We start from the raw sequence: 19,738 nt of genomic DNA, 5'->3' as shown, positions 1-19,738 counted from the left end.
GGTCTCGAGTTCGAAACCTCTCAGACACAATGCAAAAAAAATAAAAAGGTGCTTGTCGCCAATTTGTAAAAAAAAAAAGTTTGAGATAGCTAAAAGCAACAAACAAGAGATCATAGGTGGATCTCTTGCCAAGGTAAGAATAAAGGCTCTTATGGGGACTAGCTGGTAGTCAAAGCAGGTTCTTGGCTAATTAGGTCACGCTCTTCTTCCATAAAGGAACCTTGGAACTCAATGCTTCTTCTTACCATAACGAAAGATGCCACAAAGTTTTGCTTCTTTCTAACAAGAGCTATAGAAAAACCTAAAAGATAAATGTGGTTGATTCTTAAAATAATCAGAGGTAATGATTGTAGTTTAAAATAAAAACTAAGTCATTTATTATCATCTAGATGATCCAAACTATAGCTCTTGTTAAAAATTTCCAGGAATCTCTAATCATTAGGTTTAGCCCTTGCCACCAAACTCTCCAAATGTCAGCTAGAGATACCGAGTTTTATGATATCCTTAAATTCTAAGCAAAATAATTCCAAATAAGTATGGTAAAGAAGCACTTAACAAAGAGATGTCCATGGATTGTACAATAAATTTTAGGCAATTATCTATCCATATATTTGGATGGCTTAGGTTATGCAATGGGCCTATTGTAAGGTTTCATAATATAAAAAATACGAAAATTAAATAAAACATGCAAAAAATTATTAATGAAATAGATTTTTTTTTTTTATATATATATAAAAGAATTGTAGATAAGTCACAAGTAAGATTTAAAGGTTCTAGCTCTTAACATAAACTAGAATGAGTATTGTGATTCTTCCCCAGCGTTAGTTTATTTTTTTAAATATAAATTTAAGAATTTTTTTTCTTCAATTTTTATTGAGTAAAATTTTTGAAAATTTGATGTATTTAAATCTTAACCATTAAAACATTTCTCACTCAAGAAAATTTGTAAATACTTAATTATTTCATAATTTAAACAATATTAAAATATAATTATTTATTATTTATAATTTGAAAAACATTTCCAATCTCCCACGGTACTAGCATGCCATTTCCAATCTGAGACGTTGATCACACCTGATCCGTGATGCACGGTGAAAATTGAAGAACACTTCCGAGGCTCCCCTATAAATAGAGCTAGATACCCTCTCTCTCTCTCTCTCTCTCTCTCTCTCTCTGCCCATTTGAATTTCGCTCAATCTCCGACGCGCGGGAATTTCAGAAGAGCTCAACGGTAAATGCTCTTCAATCGAAACCGTAGAACATCTCCATTAGCTTGTTCTTCCATGTTCTTCAAATTTATGGGTTGAATCTGGATCTCTCTTCTAGGATTTCGTAATGCCTTGATTTCGAGTTTGTTTTCTTGGAAGAATTTCATCATATCATCGTTTTTATCAGAGGAAAAATTACAAAAACCGCCAGTTCGTTGGTGGATTTGGTTTTTCTGGTGTGATCCCCTTGCTTCCTTTTGTGAATCTCTATGGTTTTTGCTGATCTTGTTCTGATTGATGCTATATTTTCAGCTTGGTTGATTTCCTTGGTGGATCTTTTAGGTTACGTATTTTAGTTGATTATTATGCGTAGAATTACTGAATGGATCTATGGCACTCCCGATCTACGCTGGATGTTGTAATTTGATGATGGAGAGCTTAGTTTATATTATTGTTGCAGTGATAGTGGAATTTAATTTGGTAGAATTACTGAGTGGAGCTGTGACACTCCCGATCTATGATGGCTGTTGTTATTTGATCATGCAAAGTTTAGTTTATAGCTATTGTTACAGTGATAGTGGAATTAAATTTGGTGGAATTACTGAGTGGAGCTGTGACACTCCCGTTCCATGCTGGCACTGTTGTTGTTTGATGATGGAAAGCTTCGTATATGGTTATTGGTACAATGATAGTTGAATTTCATTTAGAGCTCTCATAATTGTTTTAAATTCGCTGAATAAATTCATATAAGTAATCGTTTCACTTATTAAATGGCATTTTCAATCTGGATTTTGAAGTTTGGCTGCACTGATTTTCCTATTTTGTTGCAGGCCTGTTGAAATTCACAAGTGAAAGTTTGAAGTTTGAACACCAACCTAGATTGGAAGATGTCAAATGTGACAGTCTGTGTGCGGTTTAGACCTTTGAGCTTGAAGGAGAAGAAAGTTCATGGGGATAGTGTTTGCATCACTTGCTTAGACAGAGAGTCCTTTATATTTAAGGTTTTCATTTATCTTCAAAGCCTTGTTCCTGTATGTCTAATATCATAATTCAAGTTAATTGAAGTTATGTTTGGTTTGCATTTTGGCAGGATGAAAAGGAAGAAGATCTTCCATTTTGCTTTGACAGGGTGTTCTATCAAGATTCTGCTCAGGCAGATGTCTATGAGTTTCTTGCTCTACCCATAGTTCAAGGTATTCTGTCAAGCCTTTGATTGTGGTGCTTTTATATGCATTTCATAATTGATTTCATTATGATTGGTGTTATGTTAGGATGACTGCACCTTCAATTTTCGTTTGAGTATTGTTTGTCAAAACTGTATACTAACTTCAAATGCAGACACTGTCAAGGCAATAAATGGAACAATCATTACCTACGGACAGGTTAGTTGTGCATCAACTATAACTATTTCACAAGAAATGTCTTTCAGGCTCCTCCTAGCTACTGCATAATGACTAAACAACATTGCAAGGGTAATGATTTTCAATATTGGTGATTCTGAAATTGTTGTCATTCTTGTTGATGGTATCTATCTGCAAAATTATGTTGTTTTCTATATTTGTTGTTTGTTATATTTCTTTAATTTATCATGTGTAGTTCTTCGCGAAGGACCTGGCATTATGAAGAAAAGTAACCTAAGCGTTTTTCTTTTTTCCTTTTCTTTTCTGACGTTTTGATGTAGTCCAAGGAGATCTGATAGTGAAGGAAGTGCCTACAGTTCTCTCCCAGTGCATGGCTTACTGACCTCTGGATTTTAATTATTTGGTTAATGATGATAGGAATCTTATTAGTAGAATGAAGATATATATTGCAAAGTATTCTTGAATGTTCAAAAACTAACAATGCTTATAACATATTCATTGTTGCCAAGTATTTGTCATATTTCATAGTTCATAGATGGCTGCCAGGCAACAAAGATATGAGTCAGCCATACATTCGATGTAGTTGTGAAATTTATGATTAGAAAAATTTACTGACAAATTTGAAAATATATCTTCATTTAGCTGCTAAAGTTTATTCTTGTCAATGGCCTAGTTTAAGTTCTCTTTCACAGCAACACCTAGAGTCTGTTCCTGTTTTATATGCCGATTGTTTACACTAACCAAATCAAACGCATTTTGGCCAGACTGGAGCTGGGAAGACATACAGCATGGAGGTTAATTGACTGGCTCATTGTTATATACTTAACTTTTCAGGTTCATAGGATGTAAATTCTCTATTTTCTGTTGAATCAGGGTCTTGGCATCTTAGACTGTGATGAAAATAAAAAAGGACTACTTCCGCGAGTTGTTGATGGACTTTTTCAGTGCATAAATTCTTCTCCTGAAGACATCAAGTATGCTGTAAAGTTGTCAATGGTACTAGTCTTTGGCTGTAAATTTAGGAATGTTTTTTCAACCTTCAATTTGCAGTATAGTTTTGTTCTGATGCTCTCATGGCTCTTATAGGTTGAGATATACATGGAAAAAGTGAGGTTTGTATATTCTCAAACTATTTTTTTCTATTGTGTTCTTGTAATTATGTAATTCATGACACCACATATAGAGCGCATTCTCCTCTTTTCATTTTGAGATGACATTCTCTAATATTTTTTTTCCAATATTTTATAGAGATCTTTTTGATTTGTCAAAAGATAACGTCCAAATTAAGGAGAATAAGAGCCAAGGCATAATTCTTTCCGGAGCGTCAGAGGTTTATTTTCATTTATAATCATATTCAATGGGTATTGAGTCAGTTTTTTGTAGTTTCATCTTCAAAAAATATGGCATTTTCTTATGTTTATTTTTTCTTATAAATTTTCAGATGCCTATCCTGAATACTGAAGAAGCTTTGAAATGTCTTTCTGTAAGCTATTTTTGTTCAGTGTGTTGTCAGTGTTAAGAATTACAATTACTAAGTCATTTGAGAAATGCAGCGTGGTATCTCTAATAGAGCTGTTGGGGAGACACGTATCCCATCATTATGTTTATATCTTTCTCCATCTTATGGGCATAATTACAGACTTTAAAGAAATCTTTATAGGCTTGCAATGCAGAACTGTATTTTTCTTTTTGACTAGCATGTTACTCTTTAACCAGTCATAGAAATGAATGTATCCAGCAGTAGAAGCCACTGTGTGTATGTGTTTTCAGTTCAGCGAGAATCTGCAATAGATAAGAGGCAAGTGTATCAGATCTCTCTCATTGAATAAATTTATCCACATTGTGATTTTACCTTTTTTTTTTATGCCATTGTAGATTTTTTATTTGGATTTGTGTTTATGCCTTGAAAAATTCAGTTCCATGCTACTTAAGTTTGGGAGTCTCCTTACATTTCTAGTTGAGACGGGCCGGCGTCAATTACCCACTGTTCATTGATTGATATTATGATACTTATGGTTTTTGAATGGTCTCCGTGTGGAGAATGGGACAAAGGAATGATTTTCTATCTCATATTACTGTTTGGCGGTGGAGTAGGCATCAAAAACTCAGGAATTTCATCTTCTAGTACCCGAGTTGGATGATTATGTTAGCTATTCGTGCACACCAACTCTTGACCTTAACATGCATGCTTCAACCTGTGGCCCATCTTTCTACCCTTTTCACAAACTAAGTAACTTGTGAGTTCTATTCACTGAATTTAGTATGTTGGTATTCACAGAATCAATGTGTCAAACTAGTCGAACCCAAAGTAATAGAATAGAAAGAAAAAGACTTGTGTTTCATTCTCACTTGATGCAAAGCTTCTTAAAGTCAATGCTTTCTCAGTCACATCTATAGGGGATGCTGCCTTCAGTAGAAAAATTTATTTTAAAGTCATATCGGGCTCCTAAGCTAAGATCACAGCAATTGCAAATATAATGGAGTGTTTATTAGCAGGAAGATTTGCAATTAACGGTGCTAGTGTTGATGAAACAGTAATTGAAAATTTACACGACATTGAGAGGAATATGGATATTTGGAACACAACCCAGGGGAATAAATACAGTCTTTGGTTCTTTGCTTACTAGGGAACAGAGTGAGTTGCCCATGCAAAACATATTGGTCTTCAGAGAGCTGAATATTGGAGGAAAATTAAGCCTTAAACTTCATGTTATAAATTGATTGAAGGACCTAGTTACATAAATCAATCTCCTTCAAAATAATCAAAAGTTTGACTTGGACTTTTTGTTTAAAGATTGCCCTTTGCTTTCAATTTGATTGATTAGTGGTCAAGAAATGTTTCAAAGCCCACCTGACGTGATTATTTGATAAAATCAACAGGGTGAAAACCGGAAAACTTATTCTTGTGGATTTAGCTGGTTCCGAGAAGGTAGAGAAAACTGGTGCTGAAGGTAAAGTTCTTGAGGAGGCCAAGAACATCAACAAGTCCTTGTCATCTCTTGGAAATGTTATCAATGCATTGACAAATGGTAAATAAAGATGCATATCTTTGTGGCTTCAGTTATGTATCCGAATTCTGATCAGAAGATAGAAGATAAAGCACTTGGTTGTCTGTTATCTTTCTATCTGCAGGCAGAGGGAATCACATACCTTACCGTGACTCTAAGCTGACTCGGATTCTTCAAGATGCACTGGTCATTCAATTCTACGTCTATGTTGCTTATATGGTATCATTTATTTATTTTCTAAATAATTATCTGTGCTGCAGGGAGGGAACTCCAGAACAGCACTTCTCTGCTGTTGCTCTCCTAGCTCATCAAATGCATCAGAGAGCCTGTCTACCCTTCGTTTTGGCACTAGGCATGTTTTATTACCATAAGATGCAGCTACTTCAGCCTGACCGCAAATTTTACTTATTTTTGGGCTCTTCTGCAGAACAAAGCTTATAAAGACCCCACCAAGAACCAACACTAATGATGCTAATGACGGCAAAGCCTTCTTGCTGCAAGTTGGTGACCATCAAATTGAGAACAGTTCTTGCGAGATGACTTCAGATGATGCCTGTGAGGACACGCAAGTTACTGTGCGTCAATCACTCACTGACTCACGTGACAAAATATTGACAAAGGTGAGGAGCAGAGAAAAACTAGTCATAATTTACACAATTGAACCACGTACTTATCTCTGTCGAAACTGGCAATTTACCAGTTAAGGGAAAATCTCAAAGAGGATGATGTGAGACTCTTGGAGGAGCTCTTTATAGTGGAAGGCATTTTCTTCAATCCTAGTAATACAGAAGAGTTTGAATCAGCATGTGACGATATCATCTGGCAAACTGTTTCAGCACTGGAACGGACTGTGCAAGAGCTCAGGGATGAAGTGGAAGAGGTGAAGGTTTACCGGTTTCTTGCATATGCTAAGACAGTGCCATTAATTCTGTTTTCTTGTACTGCAGCTTAATAAGGAGAATTACAAGCTGAAGTCTGAACTGGCTGGAGCTAGTACGTGGAGTTCAACTTCAGTTGCTGCTGAAGGGAAAAAGAATCACTTCACCTGGGCGATAAGCATCGTTAGCCTGGCAAATTCCTTAATATGGCTGTTCTCTATGTTCCTTTTCAAGCCATAAATGCTATGTTTATGATAACCAAAAATAGCGCACAACAGCTTTGGGCATGTGATCTTTAAGTTCTTTTTACTCGTGAAATGTAGGAAGATTATATGTACTGCTGAGCTTCATTTACATTCAGGCTTAAGCCTTAATCCACACAGGGTTAGGATTTGAAGACCTATTTCAGGGGAACTTTGGGACAAGATACGGATCACCAGATCCAACGGTTAAGATGGTTGATAGAAGCCAACCACACTAGTGTAGTGACTGAGCCTCAGCATGGCGCGTGCTTGCCCAAACAAGCAGCTCAGATAAGGCGAACATGAGGCCCTCGTCCTCACTGCTTGCATATCAGCATCCTCATCCTCCTTTACTCGCTCTTCTCCCACTCCATACCAGCAGAGGCCGATGCCTCTCCCTTATCCCCAAGGCCGAGCCGAAGGACGACAAGGCGGTGACCGACTCCGAGGACATCCCTGTCTCCGATCCCAAGAAGCCCAGTGAAAGCGGGTCGGGGTTTGGTACTCTCAAGGAATCCAAGAAGAAACGGAAAGGCAATGAGAAGAGGTCGGTGATCCGGAGGTCTCCCATCGAGCGGCCCCCTTCTGTATACCAGGCCTCTGGAAATACTAGCTCGTCTTCCAACCAGGAGCCTAGCGTGAGCGTGAATGAGGGGGCTTTCATTCTCACCTGGCTAAGTTTGGGATTTCTCATCCTCGTTGAAGGCATCGCTTTGGCGGCTTCAGGTATGTATTGTTTGCTCATTTCTGGTTATGCTCTTTAAGCAATCCCAAGAATTGTTCATCTGATTGATTATTTCCTTCTATTTGTATGACTGTTGTTATGATCATTTAGTCATGAAACAAGATAAACGACCAAATTTCTTGTATGTTTTTGCTAGCTAAGCATTTTGCCCTTGGAAGCTGCAATTCTATTCCCTATAAATATCAAACAAATTAGTCTGAGCTCTGAAATCTGAAGTACCTAGCAAGTTGGTCTTGTCTATCCCAGGGCAAGGGGTAATGTCAGCCGGCTTCATATTTGTTTAACAACTTTGGCACATGCAGTCCTAAGTTTTGATAACTAAACATGGTGTGCCCAAGTGTGAAGTTCGCCTATTTCATTTGATATCTCTAATTACTCCTCTCATCCACTATGAGCTGGAAATAGTTGAGGGGCCATGACAGCTTGATTATTGGCAAAAACTTTCCGCGAGTTGCACGGCACACTGTGATCTAAGTATTTATTCTCCTAAAATAAGACATTGGCTTGTGACCAAGCATGACACACTGTTATTCAAACTACTGTTAGGTTAGGATGTAATTATGTAAATAACCTGGGTTTTAGTTATATTGAACTTCTGATCCCTAAATCCCTTGGCGCACACGCTAAGCTCGCTCCAATGGCGAGGGGAAGGGCACGGAAGCTTGATCTCCATGGTGATTTCGTTGTTGCTACTGGTGTTCTGCGATCATTAGGAACTCATAGTGGAGTTGTTTAGGTGATGGATGCTAAATCGGTTGAAGGTGAGAAAGATTATAAGGTTGTGGAGGAGAGAACCTTAGAGATGGAGAATTTGAAGGCGAATGAGATTGAGGTACAAGCTGATATTAAGATGGTGAATCAATTGGTTGATGGATCCTCTCTGAAGCAGAACAATGATAGCAAAGAGATATATGGATCTGATGTTGAATTGGTTCAAGGTGGGGTTTCGAAACCTTGGGTTACGCTCTTTGCTGATAATCAGTTGAAGGAGAAGGGCAGTGAATTGAAGTTTGTTACTCCTACTGTTTTGAATGGGCGGAGGATTGTTCGGTTCCATTCAGCAGAGGTTATTCAAGAGGAGAATAGATGGAAGAATACATTACTTGGATGTGTATATGGTTTGCAACCAAGAATGGAGCGAATTACTTCTTTTGCTCAAGCGCGATGGAGGAGATATGGTTTGATTTCTGTTTCTAAGGTTAATTCTGAGCTGTTTCTCTTTCAATTCAATGATGAGCAAGGACGTGATCAATATTGGCAGATGGGCCATTTACTTTTGATAATCATCCTATGATTCTAAAGAAATAACATCCAAGGTTGAATCCAGACACAACTGCTTGTGCACTCCCTATATGGATTCAGTTGTCCGGATTACCTTGGGAATTCTGGACAATGGAGATGTTAAGCAAGATTGGAAGTATATGTGGGAAGCCTTTATATTGTGATAAATGTACTTTTTCGAAAATGAAGTTAGGCTTTGTAAGAATTTTGATTGAGATGGATTCTTCAAGAGAGTTTCCAAATTTTGTTGAGATATCTAATGAGAATGGTGATGGTTTTAAGCAAAAAGTGGTTTATGAATGGTGGCCTTTGGTTTGTTCAAAGTGTAAGAAGTTTGGACATCTACAATAAGATTGTAGGTTGGGGAAGATGGAGAAAATGCAATGGAGAGTGAAGGATAAATCCGATAATATTAAGAAGTTTGAGAATGAATTGTGTGCTAGTTTGCCAAAGGGTAGTACAGGGGATGTTATGCTTGTGTAGACTGAGAAGATTTATGATATTTCTTTGTTAGGGAGCTATGGGAATAATAATGGGCTTGGCACTGTGGGGGAGAAATGGAATGAAATAGTTAGAGGGAAAATCGTGGCCTTTAAGGAGAAGTTTGAAGGTCATATAGGCAAGATGAACTCTTTTTTGAATGTTCCAAGCTCTTTTGGTGGTGACAAAGGAGTTCGGATTGATGGTTCTGGCAGATCCCCTTAGCAGAGGAGAACTGATTTGAATGGAAACAACACTGAATTGGCTTTGCATTCTATGCCTAGTTGTAGTAACAGTTTTGGTACCTTGGAGGAGGACCAAGTTAGGTGTAATGTGGTATCTCAAGCCTCAAGGCACCAGTTTCAATGGCATTTGTGGGGGAGATGGCAGGAAGGGTAGGAAGACTGGCTTGACAAAAACTTTGAAAAATGATTTTGTCTTGGAATATTAGAGGGTTGAATAACCCTCTTAAGCAATATGGAGTTAAGGCTGTGATTAACAAATACACGATTGTTGTTGTGGGAATCTTCGAGACTAGAATTAGAGAGAGTGATTGGGATCATATGTGGAATAAGATGGCTCTTCCTCAGTGGAATCTTGTGTATAATTACTCATGTAGTGACCAAGGGAGAATATGGGTACTTTATGATTCTAGAAAAGTTTTTGTTCATGTTATTGAAGAGCATGTGCAGTACATACATTGTAAGGTTGTGATGGGTAATGAAATGTTTTACTGGACTTGCGCGTATGGGTCATATGATCCGAGTATAAGAAGCCGTGTGTGGATGGATATGACAAGGCTAGGTGGGACAATAATTGAGCCTTGGTTAATACAAGGGGACTTCAATGTAGTAAGTAGTGATGAGGATAGAAGAGGAGGTGTACCTGTTAATTCAGAAGCTGCAAGAGAGTTTCAAGATTGGATTCTAGGTCTGGATTTGGTGGAGGTATAATGTATTGGGCCTAACTTTACCTGGACCAATTTTTAGGAGGGTGATAAGAGAATTTATAGGAAACTTGATTGGTGTTTTGTGAATCACGCGTGGTTTCACAAGATAGGAAAACCAGTTTGTTCTGTTCTTAATTGGAGCTTATCTGAACATTGTAGTTTGCTGATTGAAATAGCGAGAGCTATAAGGAGTGTAAAGACTCTTTTTAAATTTTTTAACATTTGGTGTGATCACCCAGATTGAAAGGATTTGGAGTACTATTAGAAAGAGTAACATGTATAAGGTATGTTAGATTTTATATTTTGGGTACTAGTGGGCCCTATATGGGCTTAAGAGTCTTACACCAAAAAGTCTCAAGACTTAGTGGCTCAACCCTTATACCTATATATAAACCCATTACACTTCTATCACACAACCGATGTACTATATTTTCAACACCCTCTTTCAAGTTCAACTCGGTCGAGCTTGCTCAGACTTGTACATCAGAGGTCTGTTTTACATGGACTTGTACACTACTTGTGTTTTAGAGGTCCTACACACATGGAGGTCATACACACATGGACTTGTACCACATTGGTGGCTCCACTATATTTTTCTGATACCATGTTAAATTTTATATTTTGGGTACTAGTGGGTCCTATATGGGCTCTATATGGATTTAGGAGTCTTACACCAAAAAGTCTCAAGACTTAGTGGCTCAACCCCTATACCTATATATAAACCCATTACACTTCTATCATACAACCGATGTGGTACTATATTTTCAACAAGGTCTATCAAAAGATGAGGTTGTTGCGTGCTGAATTGAGATTGTTAAATAGGAAGGATTTTAGAATGATATTTGAGAGAATTACTCGAACTTGGAAAGCATTGGAGAAGGTTCAGACGGATCTACAAATTGATCTGTTTAATACTCTGTTGCAAAAGAACGAAAAATCTCTCTTGGTTGAATTGCAGTAGTTATTACTTTGGGAAGAGAGTTTGTTGAAGTAGAAATCAAGATGTCAATGGGTCAATTTAGGGGATCAAAACACTTTGTTTTTCTTCAAAATTTTTCAACAACGGAAAGCTAGGAAATGCATTTCACTATTGCTTTTAGCGAATGGGGAGATGTGTACCAATAAGGAGGGTATCAAAGAGGCTGTGCTGAATTATTTTAAGGAATTGTTGGGTATCAGTCAATAAAGAAGAGTCTTGTTTGATAGTATTGTGTTTCAGGAGATGGTTGTGCCAAATAGTGAATGGAAGTCTTTATGTAGTATGGCCTCTGAGCAAGAGATTAAGGAAGCTTTGTGGAGTATTAAAGATGATAAAAATCCAAGGCCTGATGGGTTTAACAACTATTTTTTCAAGAAGATATGGAGAATTGTGGGCAAGGAAATCTGTATGGCCATTCAGGATTTATTTATTTATTTTGAATGGGAAGATGCTGAAACAAGTGAATTCTACATCTATCACTTCGATACCTAAGGTTGTTTGTCCTCAATCTCTAAATGAGTTTAGGCCTATTTCCTATTTGCAATGTGATTTATAACATGATTTCAAAAGTTTTGGCCGGAAGATTGAGAAGAATTTTGGGTAGCATTGTTCAGATGAATTAGTTAGCTTTTATCCCTGGAAGGAAGATTGGCGACAACATTCTTTTAGCTCATGAGTTATTAAAAGGATATCATGAAGATAAGCATGGGTGTTTTGCTTTGAAGGTGGATCTCCAGAAGGCTTATGATTCTGTGTCTTTGGATTTTTTGGAGGAAGTGTTGATAGCTTTCAGGCTCCTTGCTCATTTCATCAATTTGGTTATGAGTGTTGTTAAGTCATGTACGTTTTCCATTATGATTATTGGACAATTGGAAGGGTTTTTCATGGGAAGAAAGGTTTAAGGCAACGTGATCCTATATCACCTTTGTTGTCTGTCCTTTGTATAGATTATTTTTCCAGAATATTGCTGAAGATGGCAGAGGATAGAATTTTGTTTCATTAGGATTGTAAGGTTTTGAAGCTTACTCATTTGTGTTTTGCTGATGACTTTTCTCTAATGGTGATGTGAGATTGATTGGGATTATTAAGAGGGTTATTCAGCATTTTCAGGATGTGTCTGGATTGAAGCAAAATGTACAAAAGAGTTTGATATTTTTTTCAGGAGTAGCACATAATGTCAGATTACAGATTGTTAAGATGTTGGGTTTTCAGGAGGGGAGTTTACCTATAAAATACTCGGGGCTTCCTTTAATTTCCACAAGACTTAAAAAAGAGCATTGCAATAGTTTAGTATCCAGAATTGCTGTGAGAATCTTAAATTGGAATGCTAAATCACTGTCCTATGCAGGAAGATTGCAATTAGTGACTTTTGTACTGACAAGTATGCACATTTATTGGACTTCAATTTTCATGTTGCCCAAAGCTGTGGTTAATGAGGTAGAGAAGATATGCAGGGTGTTTCTGTGGCGTGGCATTAATAAATCAAAAAGATGAGGGATGGTGTCCTGGTCTATAGTGTGTCAAACTAAAGAATGCGGTGGTTTAGGTGTTAAACCAATACATCTTTGGAATCAAGTTGCTATTATGAAATATATATGGGGGCTAATTAAGGAGAAACAAACATTGTGGGCTATGTGGGTGACAAAAGTTAAACTAAAAAGACTTAGCTTTTGGGGAATTACTAAGCAAGCAGATAGCAGTTGGAGTTGGAGGACTTTACAAATTGAGGAAGATAGCAAAAGCTATGTTTGTTTACAAGCTTAGGAATGGGAAATTTTTTTCATTTTGGTATGATCCATGTTGTCAAGGATACTCTCTTGCAGACTTCTTTCCTGAAATTAAGTTGAGAGGCTCATGTATTTCTAAGAAAGCTGTTGTGTGTGAGTTTTGGAGGAATGGGTGTTGGCATATTCCTAATAGATGGAAACCAGACATGGTAAGGGTTTTGGATTTCTTGAATTGTAATTTTGTTGTGGATGATACTAAGCAGGATTTTGTCTCATGGGGGCCAGATAAGAAAGGGGAGTTTACTATCAAAAGTGCTTTAAAGGTTTTAATGAAGCCTGGACAACAATTGGAGTGGACGAAAATTGTTTGGTCACAAAGTAATTTGCCAAGACACTCATTCATTACATGGTTGGCGCTGCAAAACAGATTGGTGACCAGGAGAAATTGGTTGTTTGGGGAGTTGCTGATTCAAATGTTTGTGTGTTCTGCAATTCTATTGTTGAAAAAGTTGAACATTTGTTTTTTGAATATGGTGTATCTCAAGTAGTTTGGTCCAAAGTGTTGTGGGTTGTACAAGTGTATAGAAGGCCATTTAGTTGGAGAAGAGAAATGAGCTGGTTCATTAGAAAAGCCAGAGGGAAAACCTTGTTGGCAAAAATGAGGAGGATAGCCTTAACTGCTAGTGTTTACTTAATTTGGAAGGCCAGGAATTGGTTAATCTTTCAGCAAAAACAGCCTAATCCTGAAGAGATTTTTCGTTAGGTGAGAGAGATTGTGATGCTGAAGTATATTGGGTATTTCTCCAAAGATGGTGGTAATGGAGGCAATTTGTTGAAAAGATGGTTTAGCTGAGGAAGGCATCAACGTTGAGATCCCAATGTTTGGAAAACATAGTTTTAATTTCTTGTAGGTGAATGGATGTTGTTTGGTTGTTATAACAGAGTTAGTTATAACTGACTGGAGGAAAATAAAGATTTGGCAAGTAATGGTAGTGTGAGGCTAAGGTTTTGATTGGTGGGACATGTGTGAGGGTATCATGTCTCTGATTGGTGGTGTTTTATTTTTAGTTTTGGTGGATGGGGTTAGAGTTTGTATTAATATATCATGTCACGTATGTTTTGGCATTTATGCCTTGTTTTGTTAGAGTTTGAGCTTATAAATATTTTTACTTTGGTTTGACCAAAAACCTGGGTTTTGGTGAGTTGAGCTTTGCTTGATTCATCCAGGGCCTGGTTTGAGCATAGCTTGAGCTAGTTTCAAGTTTGAAAAGCTGAAACCTCTGAGTTTGGCTCAATAAATTAATGAAATACTGAAGAAATGAACCCAAATTAAGTTAGTTTGGCTTGTCAAAATTATAAAAGTAGTTTGCTATAACTGAAATAATAGTATTCCAATATGTGGAGCTTGATTTGAAACCAAATAATTTTGAAATGGTTGATGGTATGGTTGGAAATTGGTTTGTAGATTTCAAAAGGGATCATAAAGTTTTGTTGACTGATGAAAAATCTGTGTGTATGGTAAATGCTGTGCGAGTCATACATCTTGGAAAGGCATACTGAGAACATTTTTTCCAATCTAGTCCTTTATTTTATCTTGGAGGGATCTGAAGTGGATTTTATAATTATCAAAATAAATTACAAATGTCTTGCTAAGGTCATCACCCATGTCATAGTTTTTCTTGTGATTGTCAAAATAAATTACAAATGTTTGCTAAAGTAATCACTCATGTCATAGCCTTTGTTTTGTCCTCAGTTATAGGTATCGCAACAATAACAACAAACCGTTAGTAATAACTATTTGGGATCAATTACATGAATTCTTCTTTTTTTGTGTTGCCCAATTAAGGGCCAAAAGACTAGATAAACCAAACTCAGATGTATCATTATGTTAAGTTTTTGCTAAACACTTTTCAAACCTATCTCTTCTTTTTTTATGACCCTCCACTTGAAGGGTTTCTATTTTTTTTATGAGGCATCCACATGTCACTTAAGGATACCATTTTAGTCGATTTTCTTTTGACTTGTCAGTAATAGGTGCCATGCAATTTATTTTGATCACATTTTATCTCAAATACATTTATTCTTTAATTAATTCTTCCTTATAACATTTTACATTTATCTCAAGATTCACATCTCAAGCACATCTATCCTTTGAGTATGTTATCTCTTTACTGCCCAACATTTTAACTTGTACATTATAGTTATAACAACCATTCTATAAAAATTACCTTTCAATCTAGATGGTATTCTACAATTACATAAAACTCTCGAAGCTCCTTTCCATTTTACCTATCCTCTTTTAACTCTATTGATGATATCTTCTATAAGATCCTTGTCAATTTGGTGATTATAAAGCTTATATAATGAAAATTTCTTCTTTTATTAATCTCATTATCATTCATTTTAAACTCTCCTTCATTTCTATTTGTCTTATTTATTGAAGTTACATTTCATATATTTCGTCTTTACTTTACTTTGTTTAAAACTTTTAGTTTTTGAAGTGTTTCTCCACATCTCCAACTTTAAGCTGACATCTTCTCTTTTTCATCAAGTAAGATCACATTATCGGAAAAAAACATACACCAAGAGATCTGATCTTGAATATGCTTAGTCAGTTCATCCATAACTAAAGCAAATAAGTAAGGGTTTAATGTTGAACCATGATGTAGTGACAAGGCTATTATATATGTATATATATAAATATATATCTTTTATTTAGTCTATATATCTGGCAGTAATTTCAATCTTTTCTAAAATTCGCCAAAGGCCCTCCTTAGTTGCCCTATCATATGTCTTTTTTTAGATTAATAAAGATTATGTACAAATCTTTCTTCCTATTCTTATACTTCTCCATCAATTGTTTTAATATATAAATTGCTTCTATAATTGACCTTTCAAGCATAAAACCAAATTGATTTAAAGAAATAAAGGTCTTAGCCTTTGCTCAATAACTCTCTCTCTCAAAGCTTTATAGTATAAGTCATAAGTTTAATTCCACAATAGTTATTGCAACATTAAACATCACCTTTATCTTTATAGATGGACACTAACGTACACTTACTCCATTCGTATGACAGTTTCCTAGAACGTAATATCTATTATACAATTTAGTCAACCGTGATATGTTCTCATCTCCTAAGGGCTTTTGAAGCTCTATTGGACTACCATCCGGGCCTACATTTTTCCTTACTTTCATCTTTCTAAGAACATCCTTAGTTTTGCCAACTCTAATATTTTTAATATACGTAATTATATCACTAGTTTTAAAATTAATGACCTCCAATGCTATATTTCTTTCATGATTAATATTAAGTAACTTACAAAAGTATCCTCTCCATCTTTCTTTAATCTCTTCATCCTTCATTAGCACTCTATTGTTTTCACTTTTACATATTTAATTATCTCTAAATCCCTCTTTTTCCTTTTTGTAGCCTTAACTAACCTGTAAAAGAGACTAATTTAGCATACAACATATCATAAACCTTGTACTTAGCCTTTCTCGTGGCCCTACAGCTTCTTTATTGGCTTATTTATACACTCTAAAAATTTTCTTCGCTCCTATTCTTTATTAAGTCTTGTAAGAATCCTTCTTAGTCTTAATTAACTTTTAAACATCACTTCACTGCTAGTTCTCTCCATTGTTATTACCTACATAAACTAATCTACCTTTAGACATCCTAAGTACTTTCCTAGCCATTTTTCTGACGTAATCATTCCATTGAATTCCACATGCTATTTGTATTAGATTCAAAGTTCTAAGGTACGATCTGTTGCACGTTACTTTGAAACTTTAATACCTTATCACTTTTGAAGTTCTACCATTTAAATCTAGGCAGACTCTTATTTGTTCAAAATATCATTCCTCAAAGTTATATTAAACACTGACAATCTAGTGAACCAATTTAATGTCTAATATTAGTGGTCTTTGTTACCTTGATGGCACCTACACTCAGATACTTGTTTGCTTTTGTCTGCGTTCACCAAACACTTAGGCGATGTTGCAATAGTTACTTGTTGAGTTTTTGCACTTTGTTCATCACACTTCTTTGGTAATTCTAAATTTTGAGAATATTAATTATAGTGAATGCCCACATAGTTAATAGTCCTGTATACGTCTTACTTACATCTTCATTTATGTAAATTATGGAGGCTGTGTTGTCAATTTCTGTTCTTGCTCTTTTATTTTTATTTTGGAAAGTTTGAGGACCCAAGTTTTGAGCTAATATTAATGCTGTTGTTGGCCAATGAGAATGCAGTTAGGTGGTTTTTCTTTTGCTTGCATACATGTTATTTGTCTCAATTGGGTGAGTTGTTATGATTACCTTGCATACATGTTTTCCTGAACAAGTATTGGAAAGTTCTTCATTTTGTTTATGTGATGGACTTTGTGTTTTCTCGTGAAAGCTTCATTTAGCTTATAGATTTGTCTACTGAGATACTGTTATGATTCATCTGGATAGGAATTATATAAATGGACTGTGTAAGCTTATCCCGAGGCAATGAAGGGTTATAAAAGAAAACTGGTTACTTGGAGAAAGGGCATAAATATTCTAGAGATTGTTGGCATGGGCGTAAGGCTAGGAAGAGGGTTCCTCTCAGTGTTCATGTTAGCATTGGTGTGAGTTTTCATCTTTCTTTCACTTATGAATCTCAGTAGTTCGTGGATTGATTTTTTGGTTGAAGTTCTATTACTGCTTGTGGTTTGGTGATTGAACTTAATCTTTGTCTTTGAGAATATTAGTATTCATTTGTAGCTTTGAGAATTATTTTTTGAATGAATATAATGAAACTTGTTGCTGGTGAATTGTTGACCAGATCAGTAGATCTATGTTGATAATTAGTGAGATGTGTTACTTGAGTTTCAGATCTATTATATTTAAGTAGATAACACAATGAAAGCACCAATGTAATAGATCTAAAGCTCAAGTAATAAATCTCACTAATTATCAACACATCTACAGATCTGGTCAGCAATTCACCAGCAAACAAGCTCCATTATATCAATTCAAGAATAATTTTCAAAGCTACAAATGAATATTAATATTCTTAAAGACAGATTAAGTTCAATCAATAAACCACAAGCAATTTCACCCGGGATTCCTATACTATTCTCATATCGTCATATATATCTAGCATCCGGGATTCAAGATCTTGTTTAAGATCTTGCTTTATATTCATAAAAAAAGGTCATTGTCGTCCATTACTCATAAACCACAAGCAATAATAGAACTTCAACAAAGAAATCAATCAACAAACTACTAAAATTCATAAGCAAAAACTTGTAAAAGAAAGATAAAAAGCTCACATCAGTGCTAGCATGAACACTGAAAGGAACTCCCTTCCTAACCTCACGGCCAAGCCAGGCCAACAATCTCCACAATAACCATGCCCTTTCTCTAAGTAACCAGTTTTCTTTTATAACCCTCCATTGCCTCGGGATAAGTTTATACAGTCTATTTATATAATACCTATCCCAATAAATCTTAACAGATACCTGAACATGAAGGATTAGCTTTCCAATGATAAAGGATGATGGTTTCCATGATAAATAGTATGGAACTATTTGATGTGTCATTCCCGGTTTATAGTGAGTTGTATTCGTTTGAAGTTTAATTGTCACTATGGTCCTCAGAAATCAGGTTAACATGAAACTCCCTTACTTGCTAGCATGAAACCTGAAATTATTTTTGACACCTTTGCATACAAGGAAAATATGTTCCCTTTTCTCTCCTGGTCTGTGCAGGCTTCTTACCAGAAGAATGGGATAATTTTTTTGTGAAGTATCTATATCCTTCATTCACGCCAACGGTCGTTTTCTTCATCTTCGGCACAGTTGCATATGGAGTGGTGAAGTACCTTGAGAATGAGAAAAATAAGGGTTGAAGAAATCATCACATCCCAGCAGCTTCTGGTTCTGTTGGAAATGCTTTGACAATGTTTGTTAAGTTATCTTTGTTTTGAGTAGAGTTCACTGTATTAGCTCCGGGATATCTGTGAATGTGTATATTTCTGATTCTCCATGTTTGAAGGACTTGTTTCTGTGAAATTTTAGGGAGAGATAAAACCCAAAATCACATTATCAAATACATTCCAAACATAATAGCCACTAATTTTTCTTAGATTACCGTTAACCAACATTATTATCACTAATTAAGTCGGATGGTGTCTATTTCTTAATTTTAATCCATTACCAATAGCACCACGCTCTCCTGCTTTGAATTGGAAACAGCGCAGATACCAAATAGTCACCATCTATGCCAGCTAAGAATCAAGATAAGAGAAAATGATAGGCAGCCCTTTGATATCTTATAAAAAAAAACAGTCTATGGTGGCTGCATTCTTTGAACAAAGTTTGGTATATTCTCCATTGGAAGGACGTCCATCTGTGGTCACGCTCTTCTATACGACCGCACTAAGGGACACTATATCTTATCAAGAATATTCACTAGTGGCTGCTTTCTTTGAAGAAAATTTGGTATATTCTCCATCCGTTGTCACGCTCTACTTGGCGATCTCCACTGACTGACTAGACATTTCACTTAATCTATCTTCTTATTTTCCTATTTTATAAGTACTCAATGCATTGGAGTTGAATTTACAAATATTATTAGCGTCTATAATGACAAAAACTCTTTGAAATCCACATCTGCTTTATGGTGGTGTCATTGTCTTATGCTTTTGTGCTTTTCGCATCAAAGAGAGAAGATATCCCAACTAATCAATACAAATCCTCTTTAAGCAAAGGATGATGATGATGGCGAGGAAAATAAAGCATTTCTTTTCTTTGTGCAAATTAAAGGTGGACGACCTGCTTTAGAAGTTGGTACTTTTTAGAGAAAGAAAGCTTCTATATATATAGCCCATTTATTTAATTTTTTTT

At 35.9% G+C, this 19,738-nt stretch overlaps 2 protein-coding genes across 3 annotated transcripts; both read left to right on the top strand.

The window, feature by feature from the left end:
• Positions 1 to 1,162: 1,162 nt before the first annotated feature.
• On the top strand, positions 1,163 to 6,741 carry LOC120258406 (kinesin-like protein KIN-1). The gene is made up of 17 exons (XM_039265794.1): positions 1,163 to 1,231; positions 2,039 to 2,209; positions 2,299 to 2,401; positions 2,547 to 2,590; positions 3,334 to 3,363; positions 3,443 to 3,565; positions 3,656 to 3,681; positions 3,818 to 3,899; positions 4,011 to 4,052; positions 4,123 to 4,156; positions 4,292 to 4,367; positions 5,450 to 5,598; positions 5,702 to 5,763; positions 5,838 to 5,929; positions 6,005 to 6,197; positions 6,278 to 6,457; positions 6,525 to 6,741. Exons 2-17 carry the CDS (start codon positions 2,096 to 2,098, stop codon positions 6,693 to 6,695), a joined length of 1,521 nt encoding a protein of 506 aa, XP_039121728.1. The 5' UTR covers positions 1,163 to 1,231; positions 2,039 to 2,095; the 3' UTR covers positions 6,696 to 6,741.
• Positions 6,742 to 6,971: 230 nt separating this feature from the next.
• On the top strand, positions 6,972 to 18,977 carry LOC120258407 (protein LOW PSII ACCUMULATION 2, chloroplastic). Of its 2 annotated transcripts, none has more exons than XM_039265795.1 (2): positions 6,972 to 7,423; positions 18,602 to 18,977. In XM_039265795.1, exons 1-2 carry the CDS (start codon positions 7,000 to 7,002, stop codon positions 18,739 to 18,741), a joined length of 564 nt encoding a protein of 187 aa, XP_039121729.1. In that variant the 5' UTR covers positions 6,972 to 6,999; the 3' UTR covers positions 18,742 to 18,977. The 2 variants fall into 2 exon arrangements, with proteins under 2 accessions (XP_039121729.1, XP_039121730.1); XM_039265796.1 differs by lacking the exon at positions 18,602 to 18,977 and adding an exon at positions 17,319 to 17,993.
• The last annotated feature ends 761 nt before the right edge of the window (positions 18,978 to 19,738 follow it).

Source organism: Dioscorea cayenensis, chromosome 4, assembly GCF_009730915.1.
Source record: "Dioscorea cayenensis subsp. rotundata cultivar TDr96_F1 chromosome 4, TDr96_F1_v2_PseudoChromosome.rev07_lg8_w22 25.fasta, whole genome shotgun sequence".
Taxonomy (NCBI): Eukaryota; Viridiplantae; Streptophyta; class Magnoliopsida; order Dioscoreales; family Dioscoreaceae; genus Dioscorea; species Dioscorea cayenensis.
The sequence above is the reverse complement of the archived record's forward strand: the minus strand, read 5'-3'. Positions and strand labels throughout refer to the sequence as shown.